Source organism: Dermacentor albipictus, chromosome 4, assembly GCF_038994185.2.
Source record: "Dermacentor albipictus isolate Rhodes 1998 colony chromosome 4, USDA_Dalb.pri_finalv2, whole genome shotgun sequence".
Lineage (NCBI taxonomy): Eukaryota > Metazoa > Arthropoda > Arachnida > Ixodida > Ixodidae > Dermacentor > Dermacentor albipictus.
Window position 1 is genome coordinate 91,600,818 of NC_091824.1, and position 25,628 is coordinate 91,626,445.

The window sequence follows — 25,628 nt, forward strand, 5'->3', positions numbered from 1 at the left end:
ACAGGCATTGCCCGAAATTGGAGCGCGCTTGCGAGTTGAAGGGAAAAAAGCCCACCGCCCGATGCACGGAGGTCCGGATTCGACGACGACGACGCTGTTTGGTTTCACTGCAGGCGACCGCCTCTAAACGTATGGCGACATTCCGGAGCTCTCCTGGCGTTCACAGAAGCTATGGAGCGAGGACAAGATCGAGCAGCGTAACTTAGAGCGCGGCAGAAGACGAAAAAAGAAAAAAAAGGAGAAAAGATGCACACAACACGAGCGCTTGTGTTCTGTGTCCTTCGTTTTTTTCTTTTTTTTTCCAGCGCTCTTAAGCAGCCGTGCGAATTCATTGCAATTCTTTCACACTTTCACTTGCAGGCAGCCCAACAGCTGTGCATCCGTCCCTGTCCTTGCCGTCTCGCTTCCCTTTTCTTTTGCTTTCGAGATTTTGCAACGCCCCTACCCAACACGCCCACTGCGTATACACTTTCTCTGAAATTGCATTCTTGACGTTGACTGTAGGCGGCGTTTCGAGGAACGGATCGAATCCAGGCCGAGCAATGGACAACAGACGTATACACAGATCGAAGAGAGTTTGTGGGCATGCACATTCAACACCCCTACTGAGTAGCGTGGCGTTCCGACGCCGCCGTGAGTTTTCTCTCCGCATACGCAACACCATTTGGCCTAATGTGAGAGCGCCTGACATGGAAATAAATCGAATACATATTTCGTGAATCCCTAGGAGATCTCCATCGAATGCACTGCGTGTAAGTCACCATTTTAAACGGCATCTAATGAACTAGTCAGCTTGGCTCGTCGCAACAAACGGTCTGGTGTGCTCAAGAAACTGGGCAACAGCGAGTTGACTGCATTAGTCAGACGGCAGCGCCCCTAAGAGATTTTACTTCAGGACATTCTACAGTATATAAACTATGTACGCACGTATTCTGTACGCGAAATAACGGCCAGTAAACATCAAGCTTCGATATTACAATAATTTCGTGCAATTCTTTCGAAATGGAGGTTTCAATTAACATACCACCGGAGTGCTATTCTGAACATAGTCACATTCCACCATATATTTCCAAATTATGTAATGGTGGCAAGTTGAGCCAATCAGAGAAGCCGTAGCAACCATGTGGGCCAATCAGAGCTAACATTATGGCGGCAATTTGACGATGTCCAGAACAGCGCGCCTGCTTCCCTTAGAGGGCTAAAGGGACTGAAAACTGGCCAGAATTACTTGCAAGATGTTGACGAAAATTACCATCAGACAGTGATAGAACCCAGTACACTGCTTGCGATCTAAGTAGAAATTGTAATTTTAAATTGGCAAACAAAGTCTCAAAAACCAGTAAGTGGCGAGGTCTGGCGGTGAAATCTTGGTGCTTCGGATGTCATCTACGAGATTACTGTACGGAAGTTAACTACTATTTAGTACAACATAATCATGACTTAAAATTGCAGTTGCTATATTATTAGACACTTGCGCTTTATTCTATGCGTCGGAGATCAAAAGCGCACGCATCGCTACAGCGACACGCTGAACTGCGTATCCCATGTAAACGCGTCGTTTCGTTATCAATCCAATTGGTTTCGTTTTGACTGGTTAAATACCAAAGCAGTACTATAGGAAACCACGAATACAAGGAGGTGTTATTGCAGAAATACTTTAACACTTCCATGAATCGCAGGAATATCGACTCGATAAAATAATACTTTCTCCCAGTAATGGCCACACTTGTGTCTGCCTCCCACTAATGCCGGCGTATAATCGCTATCGCGCTCACCTGTCACCGTTTTCGGCATGCTTCCTGTGAACGGCTACGTCCTCAATGCAGATCGAAAACTGATAAAAATGTTCCACAGCGTTTTCCGCGTTACCAGTTCATGATTAGACGCTGACCGGTAAGCTTTCCATTACATAAAAAAATAGATATTGTTAAAATTGGCTGTCAGTCACATAAGAGGGATAACGATAACTAGGCAATTAGTGACGTGGCGAGTACAAGTTTACTTGCATTCAAGGTGGTTTTCTGACCTGAATAAAGCGTCGACATTACCGGGTCCAAACACTGTATATGCTGCTGCCATGTTATCTTGTGGTCGCCATTCTCGCGGTCTCGTGCGGCCATTTTACCTATGTCGCGGTCGGAAAGAAAGGAAAATGTGCGCCGCCATCTTAAACAGAAAGGATATCACGCGTCCAGTAGCAACACACTGCCATATTTTTTTGTAACAAGAGAACTTGCAAAGAATGGGGTAAAGGAGCGTTTTCAAAATACGGTTTCGTAAACCCAGAGAGCCCAGTACGATCGACACGGGCGTGACGTCACGAGGTGAAATGCGCAAGAACGTCATCACGCGCGCAGGGACGCAAGAAAAGCGTGCGCCGTGGCCTGGAGAGCAGACGCACGACGCGACGTCACCATCTTTTCTTTTAGGTGCATTACAGAACGGAAGGGGCTGCCATCATCTCGCACACCTGTTCAAAGGAACCGTGAAGTCACTACGAGCGCCTGGCCTCTAGAAACCGGAAGGTTTGATGGAAATAAATTTCATATTCACGAATATACCCCTATCCCCGTAAGCAGCCTCTCCTCCTGATTCAAGGTGACATACATATATTTAAAACTGTCACATTATGGCGGCGCGCTGGACCGCGGCCGAAACGTCCGGAGAAGAAACGTTTTCGCATGTTCGCCTGTTCCTTTTGCATGTCTCAAGACTCTAGCACCTTGCGGTGTAGTTCTTTTTTGCTGCCTGCGCTGTTTACCTTCAGAGGCATAACCACAGATCGATCCGGACGTACATGCACTTGGGCAAGTGTGTGCGCGTTGTAGTGATAGAACCCAGTACGCTGCTTGCGATCTAAGTAGAAATTATAATTTTAAATTGGCAAACAAAGTCTCAAAAACCAGTAAGTGGCGAGGTCTGGCTTGCAGCAACCCAGTAGACCTTCATAAAATACAGGTGAGTTTGTTGATGTGTGCTTAGTAAAATCCTATATTCTCCCATTAATGAAGATGCAAGGATTAACCTCAGATTACATTTGGTGATCCCTGCAGGCATCCAGGCCCTCACTTTAGGCTGCTACTGTTTTTGATATATTCCTGCCAATTGAGAAGCTCAAGAGGATTGAGCTGCTCCTTTCATCATCTTCAATGGATGGATCACCTTCATGAAGAACTTCAACATATTGGCATAAAGACAACAACATGGTATACCATAACCACCGGTGATACATCACTACCTTCTAGATGCTGCTATCTAAAATCGCAAGCTCCATCCCGGCATAAAAAACAAATCTACATATCTGCTTCTTTGTTCTATAGTGTGGCTTCAGCCATGATGCTAAAGACAAATGTCTAGGCATGCAAGCAGCAACGTTTTTGTCATCGAGCATGTGGAGACGGTAGCTCTGGACAAGCAGCAGGAAAAGAGTGAACACTGCACAGCTATTACCATGCCCAATGATTATGCAAGACATCTGACCAGAGGTATCTCAAGAGAATCAGTCATGTGATGCCAATACTTATTTGCATTCTTGTAGCCCGACAATCAGCCCCCCTTTGGGCATCAATGTATTTGGCCTGCTAGAGCAAATGTGCATCACAGTTCTTGCAACTTCACTTAAGCAGCAGGAAATGGAAACAAGAATTGGTGAGGCACAGCAAAAAGCTGTTTTACATGCATTGTGCCACAACGACCACATTCTGCAATCTTGAAAACTTAAATGCCCCCACATACTTGCCAAAAATGACAATGCCCTTTAGATATTAAATTGGCAACTATTACAAACCACTCTCCAGGCTTTGTTCTGACATCTTGTAATGAAAATTATAAGAGTACTGCAAGGTGAAGCCCGGAGTTGGGTTTCCGAAATTCTTAAAGCTGCCAAACTATTCAAATCTGGCTAGTTTTCCCAATGCTAGCATACTGCAATGTTGCAGCTAAAACCTGTTCGTCTTCCACCGTTCTTGTCAAATATGAAACATTTGTTTATCTTTTCCGATGCATTGCACAACGAAAATTTCAAACAAAGAAATGAGAATTGCAGTAACTATAGTAAGCATGGTGCCCATAATAGACATTGATTGCTTAGTTACAAGGTACCTGAATTTGTACAGCACATGCATGCCATAACTACCGATACACAGCTTGCTTCTAGGTCTGGAGAAAGTGCTTAGGGCATTTCCTATACATTATTACAAATCAATTTGATTACCAGCTAAAAGCAACATAACGCTACGAGAGATGCAGTAGTAAGAAGCTCTGGGTTTATATGACAACCCGAGGTTCTGCGACATGTACAAGTGTTTTGGCATTGCACCCCGATTGGTATGCAGCCATTAAAGCTGGGAACTGAACCAATGACATCATGCTCAGTTGGCACAGCAGCACTGCCACTGCAGTAGAAGCCGAAGCTGTCTGCAACGGCATCAAGAAAACTGGAGCTACGAAACATGCACATTCCAGTCTCTATCAACAATTATGCAAGCTTGTATCTGTGAATCTCCTCACTACATACGAGGAATGATGACTGAAGTTGCATAAAAGTTTGAAAAGTACAGCGCAGAGTTGAATGTGCAGCAAGTTTTGAAATCAGTCATTTGCAGAAGACATACCCCCCCCCTCCCCCCCAAAAAGGTGAGCATGCAAATTAATGCACCTGAACCTAATTGTAAATGAAACAGCAAGGCGGACAGGAGGATTAAACACTCCAAGGTCACAGTGCAGAGGAGCTAAAGAAACTCGCGTGTGAAAGAAAAAAAGAAAAGAATTTTCTGCACGTTTTTATCCATGCCAGCTGTAAATGCCCCTGCACTACGTAATGCCGTGTTCTTACAGTGCGAATATGCTGATACTGACAAGAGGTTGCAAACCAGAATAGTCCTCATTCTACAACAGTAAAAAGAATTGTTACGAGCAAGTTCAGAACCAACAAAATGCTTATACTGAAGATGCACGGACATGGCAGTTTACTAACAAGGAGCAACAGCTCAAATGTCAAATAATAAATTGAGCATCTGACACCATACGTATAGTGTAGCTTGGAGGCTACAAATTTATTGTTGATACACTGGTTAAAAAACGTCAATGAGGCTCATAATGATCCTGTACCTGCATACAATTTTATTGGTAAAAAAATAAAAATAAAATAAACACACAAGCAAATGGACCCAGCAACAATTTACAGTAAATGTATGATGCCACAGATAATGACATATATATACCAGCGCAATGAATGGAATAAATGACTACAACAGAATATATGTGTTAACATGAGGCAGCAAACAGTGGAATTCAGTACAACCCGTACAAATGCAAAGATGTCAAGGCCCATCAAGTTTGGCTGTAATGGGGACAACGTAGGCATAGCTCATGCAAGCTGTCAAGTGTGTATAGACTGTAGCTGTACCCGATGTAGAAATCTAGACAATGTCCTTGGAACCTTCACAAATCTTCTCTCGGCTAAAGTATGGATATTGCATATTTACGCATCACTCGGAATTGCACCTTCCAAAACGTGTCGCCCAGTTGATATGTTAGTTTTACGCACGTAATCATCCTTTTCACCAACTAACGTGTGCATTAAGTCTAGTAGTATGCTGCATGTTAATGCAAAATATTACTTACAGGAAACCTAGTAAGTACAGACGCAAAAATCATAAAAAATAAACACGGATTATTATTAGGGCCTGCCAGCCAATTCACACAAAGGCATAGGTCTAGGCATTGATTTGAGCACAGGTGCATCAAGAATACGACAGCGTGACGGAAAATACAGATACGTATCACAGAAACCAGACAGCGGTAATCGCCGCAAAGGTTCCTAGATAATATCGAGACGTCAGCAACGCTTCGAGTAGTACTCCGTACGCAGATCAGGCAAGCAAGCCTAGACAATAAGTGTGCCGCTGCGAAAACCAAGAAAACAAGTGCGAGAAGTACGTACCTCCAAGATTGCACGCAGAAAATTAAACCCTCCGCTACGTCACCCCAAAAAGCGTTTTATGTGCACAGACGCCCCAAACAAGCGCTGCGAGGAGCGAGGCTTCACATGCAAATAAGCGAAACCAAACCTGTTGTCGAGCGGGAGCCCAAAAAGAACAGCTGCCGCCCTGCAAAACAGGGTCGTGAGCAGGGGCCAACTGTACCGTACCCCGAAATGCCAGCGACCGCGGCATTGGGGCACGCAGGATGCACGGACAACGGAGTGACCTCATCAAGGGAGGGGTGCTCATGAGCGAACCGACCTAGCCTTTTTTAGTGCACGCTGCTTGCGTCACAAAGACGATCCGCAGCAAGGAACAACGTCCAGCATCCGTGACCAGAAACTCGAGGGGGCTAAAACGCTGAACGAGAACGGCAGACGTCAAGAAACGACCTCAGCCTTCACTATAAACGTGCGCGGACAAGTTTACAACGTTAGCAAGGTTAATATCGGTAGCGTTTGCCCAGACGCCGCAATGCGGCTCTGGTGTGTGGAGACAAAGAGACGAACAAAGGATGCAAGAAAAGTACCGCAACTACAAAACAGCTGTAACATAACGTGGCGAAAGCCACTGCACTCCCTCGGTATGCCTGTATTGTGCCTCCCATGGTATTTTTGTTTTCATTAGTGGCGTCGTAGGCAAACGCCTGCGGAACGACCGACTCAAGTCAAAACGATAGCAGTTTGTTTCCCTTAAAAAAAAAAGAAAATACAGGAAACCACTCGCTGATTTAGCTTACGTAAGTGGACGCACTAGAGGGCATGTCTTTTCTGCACGACAGGAGCAATGCATATCAGCTTCGACGACGCGTCAGAGGTCAAACAAAAACAATGACCGATGCGATCGCATTGCGACGATGACGAACGCGCAGGGCGGTTGCAAATGCAAAATCGCCCGCAGCGATTACCTGGGGTGCACCTTTCTACATGACAATCACGCGTAACTTGGTCCGACGCGAACAATAAACTTCGTGTAGCAGACGGTGATGGCAGGTTTAGGCTTACGCGTACAGCGCTTGGTCCGCGAATTATGCTCGCACCGTGCTCACCTCAAGGCGCTCGGAGGGATTTCCAGCAACCATCACAGTCTGAAATGTGCATCAGACGATTCCCGTCGTGCAAGCACCATCCACGTAGGAACGAGACTCGCAAGCACCTGACATGTCAGCCCAAAACAAGCCGCTTCCTGCACTGTCTTCTGCAACACAACTGAGGCAGACAGCTGATCAAACTCGCACGCTAGAGGTCGCATGTCCACGTGACTGGCACCGTGCCAACCAATCGCGAGGCGCTCGGCTCGACCACTCGCGGAACGCGTAGCAACAGCGTCGTTCATGAGGTCACGTGCGCTTGGGCAATCAGCTGTTTTTCCTCCACGCGAAGCCACGCCGCGGCTGCGTTGGAAGTCGAAAGGTATACCAAACATATGTAAACAAATGGCACTATGCTTCTCCTTCCTACCACGCCTGGTGGCATTCGCACGCCTTTCGGCTGGTCGCCTTTCAGCTGTAACGTTTCGCTCAAATAACTTTCGACGTTTACCAGCTGCGTCGCGGAGCGTTGTCACTCTATTAAATATCCGGAAGCAGCATCTGTTTCAAGGACCTCGTCTTTTGTTTCTCACTTTTTTTTCTTTTGCAAGCCGCGGCGCGTGACCGGGAATGCAGACACTTCGCACTATATGATGTGCGACGAAGGTTTGTTGCTCAAAGCGTGTCGCCATCAGTCGCGGTAGCGGGCGATGCGAATGCACGGTTTAACAGCTGCTACGGGTACAAACCTCCAGCGTGAGAAACCACTGGATGGCATGGTGGCATGTCTATTAAGTTAACGCTAATCGTCGCCTATGTCTTGCATCCGGTGTAGTGAAGCGCATGTAATGACTCCCACGAAGCCAGCACGACTCTATATATAATAACATCCCATGCCGCGAACGTTTCACAATGCGCTGCCTTTTCTATAGCCGAGCTCCTACGTCCGTTAATATCAGCTTTCCCTTACCTCCCCGGCTTTCCACAGCTCGGCACTTGCCGAAATGCAACTTATTTTAAATAATAAAAGAAGCAAAATAATACACACAACAAACGAAAACACTTCACTTAGATTCATTGTCTCCAATGCTTTTTTCCCCCTACTCATGATGCACAAGCATGCATAATGAAAGGCACCACATCAAAGTGGGTGACATTGAGTACTACTGTACTGAAAGGAGGTGGGATCTGAACAGCATGCCGGAGACATAATTTCATGAAGAAAGAGGATTTCCTCATAAACGTGTCCAAATGCTAAGCTTTCCTGGAAGGTCCGTAGATAGTCTGCAAGTGCCGCACACTCTTCTCACATTTCTGCAGGAGACTGGACCGACTTACTCATGACGACATACTTGAGCTGGAAAGACACACTCAGGCAGGGCAAATGCCAATCAAGTCTGCATGCAAGGATAACCCCGCCTAGCAACATTATCGCCAGCACCACCTACACACCAAGGCTCAGATATCGAGAAGTGCCAATCGTGGGCTTCCTCAAGAAATAATGTCCGTACTACGGCCACACACTTACTGCATTTACTGTGTGCCCCAGCTGATTATAAGCCAAATTGTTCAACGAAAAAAGAAAAGTTGAAAACACATGGTGCAAGATACAATTATAAAACAAAGTATTCAGTCGTCAGCAGTCCGACAACGACACCACAGGTCTTAAGATGGCATCTTGCACTGCGTTTTTGTAATTATTTTTTCCATTTAACTGCTTGGCTAGCATTAGCCGGGACACCCTATATATAGTATAGCCTTGTTGTTAATTCAAGGATAATGTCAAATGTATTGCGAACAAAGTTAATGCAGCATTTGCAAACTAACCACTGATGCGCACAGATAAAGTTTCATGCTGTGAAGCCATATTAACACAACCACATACACTGCCACTGGATGCGACGTGAATGTTTGCCCAGGACTGTTACATTGACATATCTTTTTCACGAGGACCATAAGTAAGTGGAACAATTTACCAAAGTTACAAAATGTTCACATTGTGTAACCTGCATATAACCCTATCAATGTTTTGTTTGTCCACATGGCTTGAACTCGTGTATGAGTTACAGTATGAAACTTCAAAAACATTATTTAGCTTGATGATACTCTTCAGTGGATGACAATATTACTTTTTGTGAAACTTTCTCAACGTTGCAAATTTCCGCAGAACTTATTCATCATAAGGAAATTAAAAATGTGGCTGCACACAAATGCGCGCATCTCACAGATTTCATAATGTGACACAGTAAACTGTAAAAAAAAATCTTTTTTTACTTTTCAGCCTACATCATTGCTATATCGTCTCTTCCTTTTTTCATGTTTGCGAGACTTCTTCTTTGGTCGGTACAGCTGCTGCTGCTGCTGAGTGGACAACTTCTCTGGACTCCCGTCATGCAGTTCTGGAACTTGGCAGCTGTCTGTAATCTCTGCTGGTCGTTTCCTTGATGGCTTGTCCCCGCCACTGCTCAATGCACACAAGAGCCCATATTCTTGTTCTTGCACACGTTTAAGCTTTCCACTCATCTTATGGCCATGCCTCGCAGCCCTGCAAGAGAGAGAGGATAAAGGAATTAAACAGGCAACCCTGCAACTACAGATATGGTGGAGCTTACAACAAACTGCTTAGTGACACAGGTGTTTGCAATGGGGAAAGTTCTTTGTAACTGCACTTGAACCCACAACACAGAATCAGAAAAGCTCTGGGCTTCTCTTTGACAGCAAATGCCCATCAAAGGAAATGTGTACACATGCACCCGCGAATCATATTGATTGATATTTTCAAGGATTCTTTCTGCAGCAATGAAGGAAAAACAGTGAAAGCAAAATGTGTGCATGACAGCACACCTCGAAGTAGTCCCACAGTCTCATTAATGTTCAAGCTGCGGAACAGAAAACAAACACCTTACTTACAACAGTACTTACACAAAAATGATACATAAAATCCATCGCTACAGTTTTGAATTTGATTTTTGTTCGCCTTGCTTTTACAGTTTTTGCAAATGCTAAACTATTGCAGGACACAAGCTGTGCTGATTCAGCATCTGCTCTGAGATATGATACAGAAAGCGCCATCAAGTACTGGCAGATTGCTTGGTGCCATATGTAACACTCCTGTAGCTTTCCATTTATTTCCACAGAAAGTTGCTCATGAATACAGTTCACCCTCTTTTCCTTGCTTCTTGCTATACACACCTCCATCTCTGCCTTGCTCAGGCGCTGTAGCAGCAGGGGGGCTATTCTGTAAGTGTGCACCTAGTGGACATGTCCATTTCATCTGCTGCTGAAGTGTTGACTGGCTGGGGGTAACTGTCTCCTTCTGATGCGTAGCCCAGCCCAGCCAATGAGGACTTTAGCAGCAAACGAAATGGATATGTCCACTAGGTGGATACTTACAGAATACCTCCCCAAACCCTAGGGTAGAAATGGTGTTAATGGAATACAAGCCATACATTCGACTACAAAAAAGGATTAGTTCCATGTTTTGCAACACACTTTCTAAGCTGTGTGCAAGGCAGTTCAAAGGATGCCGGGTGAGATCAGATACCTGCCTCTTAATCTCTTTTACGAGTTCCCCAAATACTGTGCATGACCATCGTATGTTCGCTGTTGCTAAACCACTGTGTTGCCTCCTGTTCATGCCTGTGTGACCTGAAGGGGAACTATATTCTCGGAGGCACAGAGAGCAAGTGCAGTATGCGTTTGTGGGAGGAACTTGTGCGTTCCTCAGTTCAGGCTGAGACTGTAGTTTGAAGCTGAGGCTGCCCTGAACAGCCAGGTTCTGGTAGGCATACAGTTAATCCACATACACATGTACTTCCATTGCACAAGGTGTCCTGAATTTCTCAGGGCAGATAATGCTACTAGACAGTTTTAGCTGAGCGTCCACTCCACTCACATTTCATTCGCTTAGCTGCTGCAGAAGACGGAATTAATTTTGAAATTTTTGATAAGCATTTAATGAGGAGACACTAGCGATGCACAGTCAGCTTGGCTGCAGAATGACAAACCTGGGAGAAGCACCTACATCTCTCAGTCAGTCGGAATGGCAGCAGAGCGAAGGCTGCATTCCACTTTCCATTTCCAGCACAAGCGTTGTGTGCAAACGCACTTATGTTTCTGCTGGGCGGTTGTGTGCAAATTTTAGGGTGCACATGTCTGAGCAGAGTATTTTTCCAGTTGTTCAGGCTTGCTTTTTTGGTCCGGCACCACTGCAACATTATGCATTGAATGCTGCTGAGTTTAGGACAGGTCAAGTGAACTTGAAATGTGGAACAGTCCTGAATACGGCAGGTAGCAGGAAGCTCTGACCTAATATCCTCCTCTGCCAACTTTCGGGAATGTAAGTACATTGCTCTGCAAGCTGTGATTCAGCCTTGGTGCAGACTGTTTAGTTTCATTTTGCACGATTTCTTTTTTAATACAGAAAAAAAGAGTCACACAAGAAAGATGGTGCTGCAAACAATGTAAATTGATCTTTCCAAATGTGTTCTAAAGCATAGTGTTGACATATCTGTTGTAAGTACTATAACAATACAAAAGCTTGCTAATCAGTCATTGCAAGCTAATTAATCAAAAGCAATACAAGAAATACCAGCCACTTCTTCATTTTCATAACAACACACAGCTACTTTCATCTACATAGAAGGCTTCACTTTTTTTTTTTAAACTTTCACACCCTGTGTATTTAAAACAATACACCCAGAGGGAGTAAAATTCCGCTGACTGAACACCAACAACAATAACAAATCTGGTGAAGAAATAATGACAAAAAATTTTGCTTCAGAACCCTTGTGCTCAGAGAGTTTGAAGCCAAATAGAATATGGCTTACTTCCTAAAAGCCAGCCTGTTCCCTAGGTTCACTGAAGATTCACCAAAGCTATAGATTTTTCACAGCATTTGGGAATTCAGAACTGTTCAGTATTCTGCCACTTTCACTGCAAACAATTTGCTCTGTTAGGACCCATAATCTTGAGTAACAGAACAAGGAAGTCAATTCCTGTCAGCACTGGTCTTCTTTGATTTTCCACACTTATGGCTACCTGCGGGCTGCCAGAGCCAGCCAGAGCGTCTTCGTTTTTCACAGGTTGCTCCGTAACACTGTAATGGCTACCCGCGGGCTGCCAGAACCTGCCAGGGTGATTTTTGTCTGGTTGCGCTCTGGAAGTTCTCTGGCTAGCGGACGACTAAAAGAGGCGATGGGCGCTCGCTGCCATCTTTGAGGGGGACTTCACGGATTGCAACGCGGGCGCTTGAGGATTTCAATTTGCCTCGCTCGGCCAACTGCCTATGGTCATCTTCAGATTTCCTTACTTCTAGCGTTATTTTTTTAGGTGCTAATGCTCTGTTCCGCACTGCGAAGCGGTGTGATACAAGCCTTGGTGAACCGTTTGAAGTTTTTGTGTGTGTATGCGTGTGTGTCTCCTGAAGGCTTCTTCGCGGCGGTGATCAGCGCACCGCGCTCTCATGTGTGCATGTTATCTGCATCGTGTTCCGCGCTAGTTGTAGACGCTCATTCACACATTGCGGTACATTTTGCTTTCGACTTTCTCTGGTGGCCTTCCTTTTCACATTTCTCGCGTACGTATATATCTCCTTTTTCTGCACTTAGCGCAGGCTTTGCAGCTAGCTCGTGTTCACTCCATCTCTCTGTCGTATGCTAACCCGCTTTTTCATGTCTTGTGGTGACACAACGCCAACTCATCAATGTCGCCGGTGGTCGATGTGATCGCTGTGAGCAGGGATCCTCAAGCTATCGCTTTCGAGTATACGATCACTTACGCGCGATTTCGCGTCTTGTCATCTGCCGCGACGGAGACCTTCTGTTGTGCTGCGCAAGGTGAGGTTGGCCAGTGCGCGTCCTGCGCCAAGTCGCGCGAAATTGCATGAAAGTGATCGTATCCCTGAATGAAACTATATATTTTCAAGCTGGCGATGCATAAATGGGCTGACTACGGGCGCTGCCATGCTGGTAGCATGTTTACATTTGGCCAGTTGTCCCGGCGTTCGATTTTGCAAACTTCAGGCAGGTTTGGGTAGTCTTGGGATCCCAGCCCACGTCACATCCCATCAGAACCGGAACTAGCTGGCTACCAGAACTTTGAAACTCTAAGAGGCCCACTGTGCTCACTTTATGGACAACATTAAAAATTTTTTTTTGCTTACCACAAGACAGGGCATTTGACAAATGATTTAGTGAATTATTTTTATGTCGCAAATTCATGGTTAGATTATAAAGATCACTGCTCTGGAGGGCTGTAGATTAATTTTGACCATGAGCAGTTAAGCCCTTAAGTGTTCTATTTTTTAAATGTTTCCTAACCAAAAGTGCCGATTTTACTATTGCCGATTTCAAATCGTATTGTACTAAAATGCAACTACTCGATGTTGAAAAAATATTTCCTCCACATACTAAGTCATATCAACACAATAGTTTGTTTATGAACATTACATAGGAAACCAGCTGCCTGCTGCTGATAAAAAATACAAACCACATAAACAGAGCAGTCGCGAACGCCTCATCATTGTTCACATGTGTAGGCTAATCAACCTTTGGCTACTTCACAAATATGGAGACCGAGGAGGCTTCATGCCAGGATTGTCAACATTAAGCTGCATCCACTGATGAGCACTCGCTATGTTCACATCACAGATGTTATCATCACTAGAGAGAGAGAGAGATAAAACTTTGTTATGTCCTTGATGGGGTTCAGGGGTGGCGGGGCTCGGGAGACTAACCTCCAATCACCCCCTTCCTCAGACGGCGGCCAGTCCTTGCTTTCTGGCGGCGTCTTCGGCCATCCGGACGGCGCAGAGCTGCTGCTCTGGGTCCAAGCTGAGCAGCAATGTCTCCCACTGCTCGGCCTTAGTTATGCGTGTGCTAGTGCGGGAGGTGTTGGTGGGTGAGGCTTTGGGGCATTGCCAGATAATATGATCGAGGTCAGCGCGGGCCTCGCACGCTTTGCAGAGTGGAGAGTATGCATCGGGGTACATGCGGTTGTAAAGCACGGGGTTCGGAAAAATTCGTGTCTGAAGGAGTCGCCAAGTGGTAGATTGAGACTTATTCAGTGTTTTGTGTGCTGGGGGGTAGCGTAACCGCTCCCTGCGGTAGTGCAGGAGATTCCTCTCAGCGTGACCATTCGGTCCTGCGCGTGACCGCGATGCAGAACAGAGGGCTGGTTGGGATCGGAAGACGCAGGAGAAGGATGATGCGCCCGGTGTGCGAGAGCTCGGGCGGCATCGTGGGCGGCTTCGTTTCCAGCCAGACCCGAGTGACCAGGGGCCCAGATGATCTGCATGCAGCGTTGCCTTGAGGGAGGAGTGCCAGAGAGAATCTTCTGTGCTTGGGGTGCTACCAGTCCTCTTGTGTAGTTACGAATGGCCGTTTTTGAATCGCTTATGATGCAGTGTGCATTGGTAGCCGCGTAGGCCAAGGCGATGACCGTTTCTTCTCCTACTTCGGGTTGCGTGGTGAATATTGATGCGGCCGCGGCGAGGCGGTACTGCGAACCCGCGACTGCGATGACCGCCATGGCGTTTTGGTTGGGGTATTCTGCTGCGTCCATGTAGGTTACGTTAGCGGCTTGGTCGTAGCCCTTTTGTAGTCGTTTAGCTCGCTCTGCACGTCGCTCCGGATTGTGTTCAGGGTGCATATTGCGTGGTATGGGTGGGATAACTAGTTGAGCACGAATGTTTGGAGGGATGGGTACTTTTGGCCCGAATTGGGTGGTGTAGGTTATGCCTAGGGTGCCTAGAATGTGCCTGCCCATGGTGGAATTGGCGAGTCGTTCGTATTGGCTAATATGCTGCGCTTCAATAAGCTCGTTTATGGTGTTATGAATGCCAAGGGCGTCCAGTTTCTCGTTAGAGGTGGTGATGGGAAGATGTAGGGCTTGTTTATGATCATGGTGTTGAGTTTGAGCTTGTCAGCGTCATTGTTGTCTTCATTTCCGGACACAAGATAAACATCGGTATCCAGATCATCTTCATTGTAAAAAGAGGATGAAGATGAAAAGCTTCTTTTCGTGTTGACGGGCCAGCGATACATATGTCCCTGCCACTGTACACCATGTTTTCACACAAAAACTGCGCTTCTGCTGCAGGAGAAACCGAAATCCTCAAGCAAATGCTTCTATCTGGTGCACGACACATGATCTAAGACTTTGATGAGCACTTCTCGTCCTGAACACTCAAGAGGAGAACCTATTCTGGTAGCTTGTCCAAAACAGTTTGGGGACGCTTTGGCTAGGACGAGTTCTATTCGTCCAAAACTCTTAAGACGTTAATCAATTTTTGAGCCTGTTAGGACTGTGGAGTTTTAATGTCCCATAAGTGCACAGTTGTGGGGATATTGTAGTGGAGGGCTTCAAATTAATTTTGGCCATCTGGGGTTTCTCAATGTGCACTGAAAGCATGGTACAAGAGTGCTTTTACATTCTGCATCCATCAGAATGTGGCTGCCGTGTTTGGTAATTGCGCCTACGACCATGTGCAGAGCTGCGGAAAACACCATAGCTACTGACCTACTATGAAGGGTGTTTGTGACATATCTGGAATGTGGTGGCTACAAACTGAACTTTCGTGCCTTGTCAATAAATAGAGCACCATAGCTGCAAGGCCACCCAGGAAGGGAAGCCAGTGTTCGGCAAAAGGGTGCTTTACTTAGCTGGACACAAAAGACCGGAGGTGCCAAGAAACATAATAGATGAGTGGACTGCATAAAGGAACTTCCAACAGACCAATCACTTGAGCAGTGCAAGAAATCCTTCACAGGTGTATGCCAACCTGAGCAACTGATACATCATGATTAGGAAAGCTGTACTGTATATCAAGTGCTCACATTCTTTGGAAGTATTTGGTGTCTAATTGTTGGCTGTTCTTCATGATGATTCATTCTCGATGCTGCCTGTGCATTCTCACCAACTTCGAGGTTCCCATGCTGGCTGCTGTTTACTACCGCAGCTGTACAAGCTCCTAGCTGACCTCCAATGTGGAGTTAGAGAAATGTGACATGAGAAAAACACCTTTTCGATTACTGGCTAAAGAAACCTGGCAAACAAGGTGTTGTTTATTTGTGTGAGGTGTACATAAGGTGCCTTGACAGCTTCACTGTAAAAATCAGGTCATTATGACAGCGAGCATGACATCTGATAAAAGAAGCAGATAATGGTGTGTTGGCACCCTGTTGTTCGTGCGACATGAAACCCCAATTGTTTTCATCATTTGAAATTATGCTCTGAATCCTATGAAAATACGACAGCTGCATCTGCACCAGTGCATATGGAAGTGGGCATAGTAGACTTCTATAAAGCAATGAGACATTTGCGAGGCATTTTTCTTGGTTTCGCTTGAAGTTTTGAGATGTTCAGCTGAGCGTTTGCTCCACACATTAATTTGGATTCTCAGCGAAGTGATAGTGGTTGCTGAGTTCTGAAGAAGGCCTTCTAATTATTCATGATTAACCTGAAACCATGCTCCAATAGATAAAACTGGGAAAGACAGCCTGTTGGACAATTTGCTGGACGTGCATTAATTTGATGAAGTGATGGAGTGGAAAAAGCAAAAGGCTTCGCAATGTTCTTCTTGGAAGGATATGGCAGCTTCAGTGATTTCACATACTTCTCCCATGCCCTCCACTGCGTGTAGGGGAAAGGGGAGGAGTCTGTAGTTTCTTTCTTTTTTGCCAGATAAGTGCAGCAGCGACACTGCGAGCAGTGCCACCTGAATTCCGGACTGACGTACTATGTGCAATCAGCTACGTAATGCGGGGAGATTGTCTTTATGTCAGGACTTCCACCTCCGAATGGAAAATTAGCATACCGAGTGTCAAATTTTATGACGAATATCGTGGCACACAAGTGTTTTAGCAGAACAAAACAAGCTACAGTTGTCTTGGCACATGATTGTGCCCGAGAGAGAGAGAGAGAGAGAGAGTTTTGTTTGAGGAAGAGCTGAGAAGTGAATTATGTTCCAAGTTTGTAATATAAACATATACAATAAATGCCAAAATTAAAAAGTTAATTAACAAATGTTTGTTATGTATTTGACAGCTCAACTTGTTCACAGGAATTGTGTTTGCTAAAGCACATAAACCATATGTGTAAGAAACATTTGCATCAATGTTATTCATTACTTAAACCTTGAAAGCACCATATATATTACACAAGCACAATGTTCTTCTCATGCGATCTATACATCCGCTATATCCTTAGACTTTCAGTTCATTCCTAGAAACCCAATTTGTGGAAGATCATCTAAACAATGCACACGTAGACAAAAGTGTGACCAAGGCTTCCAGATTTCTCAATCTCAACCTTTCCTTGTCAGATATACTATTCTTGAATGTGCTGGTTGGTTCCCAAAAGAGTGTCTACAGACGACAGCATTCCTGGTACTCTACTGAGACAATGTGCTTGGCACAGCACAGTGCCATGAAAGCTGTGGTACACAGAAATTGATGCGTCCAAAGCTAGCCGTGTGAAACATTGCATAATTGGTTGTGTCCCCGAGAGTGATGAACGAGAATACCACCACAGAAAGGTGTACGGGAGCCACAAGGTTCACCAAGGTTAATCAGAAGGTTATCACAAAGCCATCATAAGTTTACAGCTAAACAGAAAAGAAACATAAGGGCCTCATTATGAGCTGCAGCTATCTCTGTGGTTGTACTTGTGATTTACACAGGACAAATCAGATCACAATAATATATATGTAGCGCCATCTTCATCACTGTGAGTTCTCGTCATGCTCCACCATCATCAGTGCCACGCATCTTGCGTGGCTCATGCCACAAGCAACAAACCAGAATGCATTGTTGTTCACCGGCCTGGCTTGATGCCACAGCCAATAGACCTTTTCTTAAATGTGGTGTGCACCGCCAGCGGCGGCCACGGCAGCTGGATACTTGAGCCTGCAGTGTGCGAGCTGCATGCGACCCAGTGCTCATTTCTCCCACAATGCCTTACGCCTAACCGCAAGTGGAGGCACTTTTTCTGCATTGCCTCTGCTGGTAGTTAGGTGCAAGGCATTGTGGGTAAAGAGAGCGCTGGGCTACACATGGCTTGCATGCTGCAAGCAAGGCGAACAGGCGGGTCCGTGGTAGCTGCGGCAGCCGGCGCTCCAGTTTCCCATACTGTCTTGTGGCCACTACTGATGGTGCGCATGCATTTCTGGAAAGGTCCATGCTCTACTCTTCGTTTTCCCTAATATCTAGGGATGACAGCGCACCTCGTTGGCCACAATGACATTGTCCCACAGACTATATAAACATCCCGAGCTCTATTTAGGGAAGCGGGAAGAGTAAAGGAGATCAAGCTAAGTATGGCACACTAATAGCCCTGTCACACGGCTGCGGTTAAAGTCCTTTTAACTTCCTTCAACCAAGGACGTCTTTATCTCAAGGAGATGCGCGCCGTGTCACACGGCAGTCCTTTAGCAAAGGAAGTTTAAGGAAGTTCCTAGTGAAAGGAGATGGAAAATCTCCCTTGCAGAGTGAAGGGAGTACTCTTGTTCCCAGTGTGCTTGAATTTCGAGTCAAGAAATCACCCTCATTTTTATTAATTTCACTTTTACCAGCAATTATAACTGTTTTTATTGCATATAATATAGTATTTGAGCACTGACAAAGATGTTTGAGTTGAGCAGCTACATTCGACTCTCGAACCGGGCGTTCTTGGAATTTTTTGTCATTAACATAGATGACATTTTTAAAATGCAATGCATAAGTAATTGTATTTTGTAAGAAAAGACAAGTAACCAAAACTTTTTAGCAATATATAATGTGTTTCTTTCATGACTGCGTACGAGGTGAGCAGCGCCAAATGGGCCCCCAGCGGCAGCTTTCAAAAGCTCGCATATAGCTCGCAATTTTAATGTCACTTTAAAGGTGCCTGCAGGTTTTGCACCTGGGGCGACAGCATGCTTTTATTGCGGGGGAATGCTGTTGGCTGACTTTTGCATGCATTAACATGTCTTTAAAGTTCCTGTTGCGGCGATAGGTAACCCTAGGTACATCCGGGAACACTTTTCTCAGACGCTCGTTACTTGATAATATTGGGTGGTAATTTCGTAGGACATTGTTTATGTTTGTGAGTGCATTAGAATATTTTGTTATAAAGGCCGGCGGTCTGTCAGATTCTGGTGTGGGCTGTTTCTTCGCCAATTCCGACTGTCTCTCCAATCTCGACGCAGCATCATAAGCTCTATCGAGAGCAACATGGGGATAGTTCCTTTTTGCTAGCGTTTTATTAAGGTAATTTAGATGATGGATACAATTGTGGTCTTCACTGCAGATTCTTCTTATTCATTTCGCTTGTCCGACAAAAATTCCTTGCTTGCAGTGTCGCGGGTGATGACTGTTGTAGTCTAAATATTGCTGGCTATCCGTAGGCTTCCGGTAAAAGTGTCGTTCTCAGTTTTTCGTTTTCTATGTAGACCGTTGTGTCCAGGAAGTTATCTGACTAGGAGAGTGGCGAGCAGTAAATTTAATACTCGGGTGAAAGCGATTGAAATGGCTAATCAAGTTGGTTAACCCGCTTGTGCCATGTTCCCATATTATAAATATGTTGTCAATGTAACGAAGATAGGTGTGCGGTTTTAAAGGGTAGGATTTCGACAGGTCTGCTTCAAGCTGTCCCATAAAAACGTTCGCATACGTGGGAGCGAATGGTGTACCCATGCTAGTGCCGAAAGTTTGCAGGTAGTGAATAGAAAAGAATTCAAAATAGTTGAGCGTGAGAACTAACCTAAGGAGCGACAGGTAAACTTCAGGAGCGTGCGCTTGGGGATTGATTGCGAGGGATATAGAAACGGCTTCAATTCCTTCACTCATGGGTATGCTGGTGTAAAGGGCAGAAACATTCAAAGTGACTAAAATAGCTCGGTCGGAAAGGATTTGGTTGGCATTAATGCTGTCGATAATTCGAAGGAAGTGCGACGTGTCTTGAACGAAAGTTCGGAGGGTGGTGGTGATGTTTGACAGGCGGTGATTTAAGAATTTAGACAGTGACTCAGTAGATGTGTTGTTATTAGACACAATAGGCCAACCTGGAATAGCCGGTCGGCTTCGAATAGTGGAAGGCACCGAAAGGGTCAAACATTGCATAATGCTGGTTTTTAAAAGTCAACTTCGCCGCAATACAGTAATGTTACGCAGTGAAGCATACGCAATGTATTGCGGTGAAGCATAGCAAGATAAGAAAGGGGCCACTGTCACGGGACACAGCATGTAATCCTTCATTATACACGTGTGCTTCCGCCGTCTTCCGGCACATTACGAGAGCACCGATACACCTAACAGGCTAGTGGCAGGTTTCCAGAGCTATTTTGGACAGCCCTTGGGGCCAGTAAAAAAACATCCATTCATTTCTTTTTTTTTTTTGCATTTTCGCAGTCCCTAGGCTGTCCGAAAAATCAGCCTATGACTGTATTTGCGTGTGTGGGATTATGGGCGCAGGCTCGTTTCCTAGCAAGCACTGAAAGGCAACCTCTGTCTGAAGCGCAACTGCAAGGCAGACAGTGCGAGTCTAACTGGAACTTTTGCGTGCCCCGTGACTGGGGTGCCACGGCTTTAGTACAGCTATTGCATCATGATCTTATGCGTCCCCCTCTCTTGCCACCATTCATCACTCCACCTGCTCCCATTTCCTCTTCTCCTGTGCCGAGTAGAAGGTAACAGTGTACCTAATCAGGCTGTCCTCCATACCTTTAATGTAAATGAAGTGTCTCTTTCTCCTCTGATACTCTAAATAAAAGAGCTCTCATTCAAATGTAACCGTGCATCACATTCCAAAAAGCATTATTTTGCATAGTAGAGAGGATGAAAACTTCACTGTGACAATTCTCGGCGGCAAGGGTGAGTGGTCAAATATTTCTCATCCCAAATGCTGCAATAGGTAATTCACCTCTTTAATTAGTGTTTTATGTTAGTGAAGTGCCAAGTAACACTGATCCTGCGTGTTCATATCTTACTTGTGAGCTGTGAGGCCACCACATGCCTTGAAGAGCTCCTCATCCGGCACACTGGAACAGAAGAAAGCAGCAGTGACACTTTGTATTCAACACCATACCTGCCAACCTATGGATATTAATAAGAATAAAAATTCTGCAGGCACTACACCAGCAGATGGAAATAGCATACTTTTTTTTTTCAGCTTCTCCTGAGGAATGACATTTTGAGGGATGCATATGCCACTTATCAGCAATAATTTAACTCTAAATGCAGCACGCAAGCAGCAGGAAACACGGAACAGCCGAGATTAACAAGCAGCACATTGTACTTAGATCACCGTGAGTTTTTCAGTGACTTCGCTGTTGCCAAGTTCGCCGGCTTAAAAAACTTGTTTCAATAAACTTGCACAAAGAAAGTACTGTCTGGTGCCCTTTCACCAACAGAAGACTTCCAAGAGTATGGCCAAAGAATGACAAGCAAAACTCTACTCAGGTATTGTTTGCAGTAGTATGAAATATCCATTCACATTCAACATTACTGTGAGCAATGTACAGGATCCCCAGCATTATCAGAGAACTATACTTGCCACAACGCCATATATGGTATCTTGTGGTGCCACAAGAGGCAGCACAGTTACCATCACAATTTTTTTTTTTTTTTGCATGCAGTTTTTGCATTCTCGTACCGCCCCATCTTTGGATATCTGAAAGCTTTTATCGCAAGATGGATTTATTTTTCGTCAAATTTGACACATTAGTGAAATTGGAGAATGAGCCTGAATGCGCAAACTTTACAAAAACTTCAGGAAAGTCGGTGGGGGTATGCATAACACTTTCAAATGGTGACGGGCTGTGCCACCACTGCAATGGAATTGAAAAGCAATCACGCCTGTAGAAGCACATTGCCTTCATGTGTTACTCACAGACTGTCGATTCTCCCAAACAGTGTGGAGCCGTTTGTTCTTTCTTTTTCGTCTTTCAGCGGAGGTTTCGAACTCAGTTTGAGGCTGCCATTACAGTTAACAGCAAAGCTTGCATTGTTTTCTTCGTCTGCGAATAGTTCGCAGCGTTGGAAGGGGCCCAGCCATCAAAGAAGCGAAAAGCGATTGATATCGATGCCAACATGTATTTTTTCAAAAATCGCCAATGGTGCCAATTTCTAAGATGTTTCAGAGATGTCTCAGGTGTTGGAGAGGTGCAATAAGTTCCAGGTATGGAGATTCCCAGTGGTGACAAGGATGACCAGGAAACCCCAGTAGTTATATAGAGTGCTATAAAGGAGCTATAATCATGGTCATCGAACTACTCTGTTTAACATTGTAGCTGAGAGTGGGGGGGGGCATTATGGTTAAAAAAAAAAGAACCTGTCAGTGCGCATTTTATAGTGAAATTTCAATTTGAAATTGCTGCCTGTAAGCTTCTCCAACTCACGGCTTTACTAATGTCAAAACGTTTAGGGCCACCATCATGTTGTCTGGTCAGAAACATTCCGAAACCATGTATGCACAATGCCAGATTCTCCTCACTCCATATGCTCTCGCACTCGATGGTGCAGCGAAAATGTCACTGTTGTACTGTGCCTGCGATCCTTTTGCACAATAAATATGGCACAAACCAAGTGACGCCTGCAGAAGCTATTTCAGACTGACCATTAAGACACAGATACAAAAACGGAACCATACATATACAGCGCACATTGACCATGTAGAAGACACTTCATTTTGGCTGGTGTCAGTGTTTCCAGACTTCAACATGATTCAACTGCAGTATAAGAAAATTCAAATACAAATGTTCTACTCTGCCGACACTCAAATTTTGCCAGCTTGCTGTGGAACGATTACAGTTTAACATGCAAGGCATACTTCTAACTAAATATTTCCCTATCATGGTCCCTTTAAGCTTCACAGCCTTGTTAATCTTGTATAAGTGCAAGAGGCTTGAACTATACTATGTACCATGTTGACAACATGAAAAATTTGGAGAGCCATTAATGGGCAAACACTATTTAAATAGTCCTCAACCACCAATTTCCAGAGTGATCATCATCAGCAGCAGCCTGTTTTATGTCCACTGCAGGACGAAGGCCTCTACCTGCGATCTCCACTTACCCCTGTCCTGCGCCTACCGATTCCAGCTAGTGCCAGCGGACTTAAGCGCAGTATATTATCGCTCTCAGTATGAGCTACAATGTGCGACTGGCTTGCCACACGCTTGTGCGTTGTAGCTCATACTGAGCACAATAGTTCATCATTGTTGGGAATAAAGCATCTCTTCTGTGCTTTGTTTAGTCCTTTATCAGTAGTTCTGAAGGCAACTGTAATTACAATGAACTTCCGTTACAGTGAATACATTTCTCATTCATATTTGTTGAACATGTGTTCATGTTCATGAATACATGTTTGTCCTATCCAGGCTTGACTGTACTACATACTATGAATTGCAAACTATGCTATGAGCTTTCCTATGCTAGAAAGTGTGTTGTAATGACACAAGTGCATGCTACTTATGGACCTAATGCATTACTTCCCAAGTTAATTTACATGCACAATGTGTAGAACCTTAACGCGTAATATTTTTACAGCGGCCTGACCAGTTGCGTCAATCCTGATATGAACAATGTATTGAACCAAAGTCGTATTAAACAATGTATTTCATGACTATTGCAGCTCCCCTGTTAGATGATAATGACGAAGGACAAGTAGTGAAGTTTTAAACAAAGGGGAGGGACAAGGTGCTGCTCTAGGCAAGCCTTTATTTTTCTTGCGTCATTTTATATCTTTTACTTTACTTTTTTGCCCTTCTTGATGCTTTTAGGGTAGCAAATGACAGCTATGTCATATTAAAACCACTGCCAGGAACTGGCCTTCAAGTCTCTCGGTGGCTTAGGCAGGCCAGCACATGTATACTGTACTCTTCGAAGTAAATTGACATGTGTTATTACAATTTGCACTGACTTGTTTTTAAAAAATAAAAGCAACACCAACCTAAAGCACACACTGGTATAAACAAGCAAATTAACAATAATGAGCAATCATAAACAATACTCTTACTTTTCTGGTGATTCCTCATCTGTATCAGGTTCCTGCTCTGCAAGTTCAGGAGAGGCTTGTAGCCAACTGTTTCCATCCTGAACCCCGGCCTAAGTGAGAAGAAGAAAAAAGAAAGAATAAATGTGATGTCAAAAAACCTTTCTTCAGCTGTCAATCTGCACCTAAGGCCACAACATTTTCAAGGGACACAAATGAGAAATGTCAAGTTAGATAAGTCAGACTGAACTTTCAAAAACTTAATAAATCTGCCATACAGTGGACTGGGGCTTAGTAGGCCAGATATAACTGAAAAATGAAAAATGGGTGGCAGAGCTGCCTTAAATTTCCCCACCAGTTACACCCCATGACATGATGTATCTTGACGGCATCAATTTAATGTAAGTCAGGCGTTATCTACAAAGAAGGACTATACAGCGATCTAATATGTGCAATGACTCAAACTTGATACTTCTGGAAACTTATTCTGCATGAGGATGGTCAAAATATGTAAATGTAGAATGAACTCTATGATGCCATGCCAGTGTCATCAGTAGCATGGTCTGGACACAGCAGCAAAGAAAAACAGAAACTTGGGCCTTATTTTCGCTAATAACCAACCTACTACTGCCAAACAGAAGAACATTTTTTTCAGACAGATCTATACAAATTAATTTCACGCTTGTTTTTAGTGTGCTTTAACTCTTTCGCTACCACATCTATAGAAATCAACCAATTTCATCTAAAGTTTTTCTACACTCTGTCAAATATTTACATTAGAACGCCGTGCACCGCCTGAAAACAGCTTTAACTATTTGTCAGATTTGACCATTTTCAGCAGATTGGGGAGTCTGGAAAACTAAAATTTCAGCTGGAGGTATTGTAGAAGCTAGGCTCCTGTGCTGCTAGCACTTCCTTAGTAAATCAATGCAAAATTCACTCTTCGGTGGATTCCGCAACATAATTTTTTAATGACAGCACAGCAGTGAAGACACAGAAGCTTCTAACGGGTTGTCCCATTTTCTGGTCTGATGTCCAGACTGTTTTAACGATGCTTTAAGCAACAGCAGATGGTCACGAGTTTGTGTCATTTTAATAGTTGTGTTCGACTAATGTCAAGTGCAACTTTATTTTTCCGACCGTGAGTTGCTTTTACCCACCAGCATAAGGTCAGGGTATGTACAAATTATGACAAGCAATCCTTCCCATCGTGTAGGGTTCTCACTCACACAAGGGCACGCATTCAATTTGAGACTGACCTTCAGCCAAAGGTTGACTAGCAGTCTAATCTCTTACATTTCGAACACTGCCTAAGCAAGCACCTTTATTAATTACTGTAAAACATTGTGCAGGAACACACCATATTACTGTACAGCACTGTAGAGGGACTGAACAGAGCATGTGGACGCTCCAGTATCACCTGAACACAAACTACACCACCTTGCCTGCATAGAAAAGTTGACTAAGTGCAATAATTAAGTAAAAGGATGCTTCTGCATGCTCTCTGAGAAGACAACCATTGCTTTGCGAGCCTAAGGCAGTAAAAAATGAACCAGGAGCCTGCTGCAATGCGTAGAAACAAATGCTCCCTGTACTATAGGATTGTATACAGTTTCATATTTGTGAAGCTGCTGCTTTCCTGC

At 44.6% G+C, this 25,628-nt stretch overlaps 2 protein-coding genes across 3 annotated transcripts in view; both read right to left on the reverse strand.

Annotated features, from left to right (window-relative positions):
* atos (atos homolog atossa) overlaps nucleotides 1-7,206 on the reverse strand; it is a 104,233-nt gene extending 97,027 nt beyond the window's left edge. The window contains exon 1 of the mRNA XM_065426237.2: nucleotides 7,033-7,206. The gene's annotated coding sequence lies outside the window, so the exon portion shown is untranslated. The remainder of the gene's footprint in view (nucleotides 1-7,032) is intronic.
* Nucleotides 7,207-9,265: 2,059 nt separating this feature from the next.
* Nucleotides 9,266-25,628, reverse strand: part of LOC135897571 (G patch domain-containing protein 4) — a 349,171-nt gene continuing 332,808 nt past the window's right edge. For both annotated transcript variants that reach the window (XM_065426238.1, XM_070537239.1), the window contains exons 5-7: nucleotides 24,010-24,098; nucleotides 20,981-21,031; nucleotides 9,266-9,559 (exon numbers count right to left, since the gene is read on the reverse strand). In XM_065426238.1, coding sequence (XP_065282310.1) covers nucleotides 9,292-9,559; nucleotides 20,981-21,031; nucleotides 24,010-24,098 — 408 coding nt within the window. In that variant the 3' untranslated portion in view covers nucleotides 9,266-9,291. The remainder of the gene's footprint in view (nucleotides 9,560-20,980; nucleotides 21,032-24,009; nucleotides 24,099-25,628) is intronic.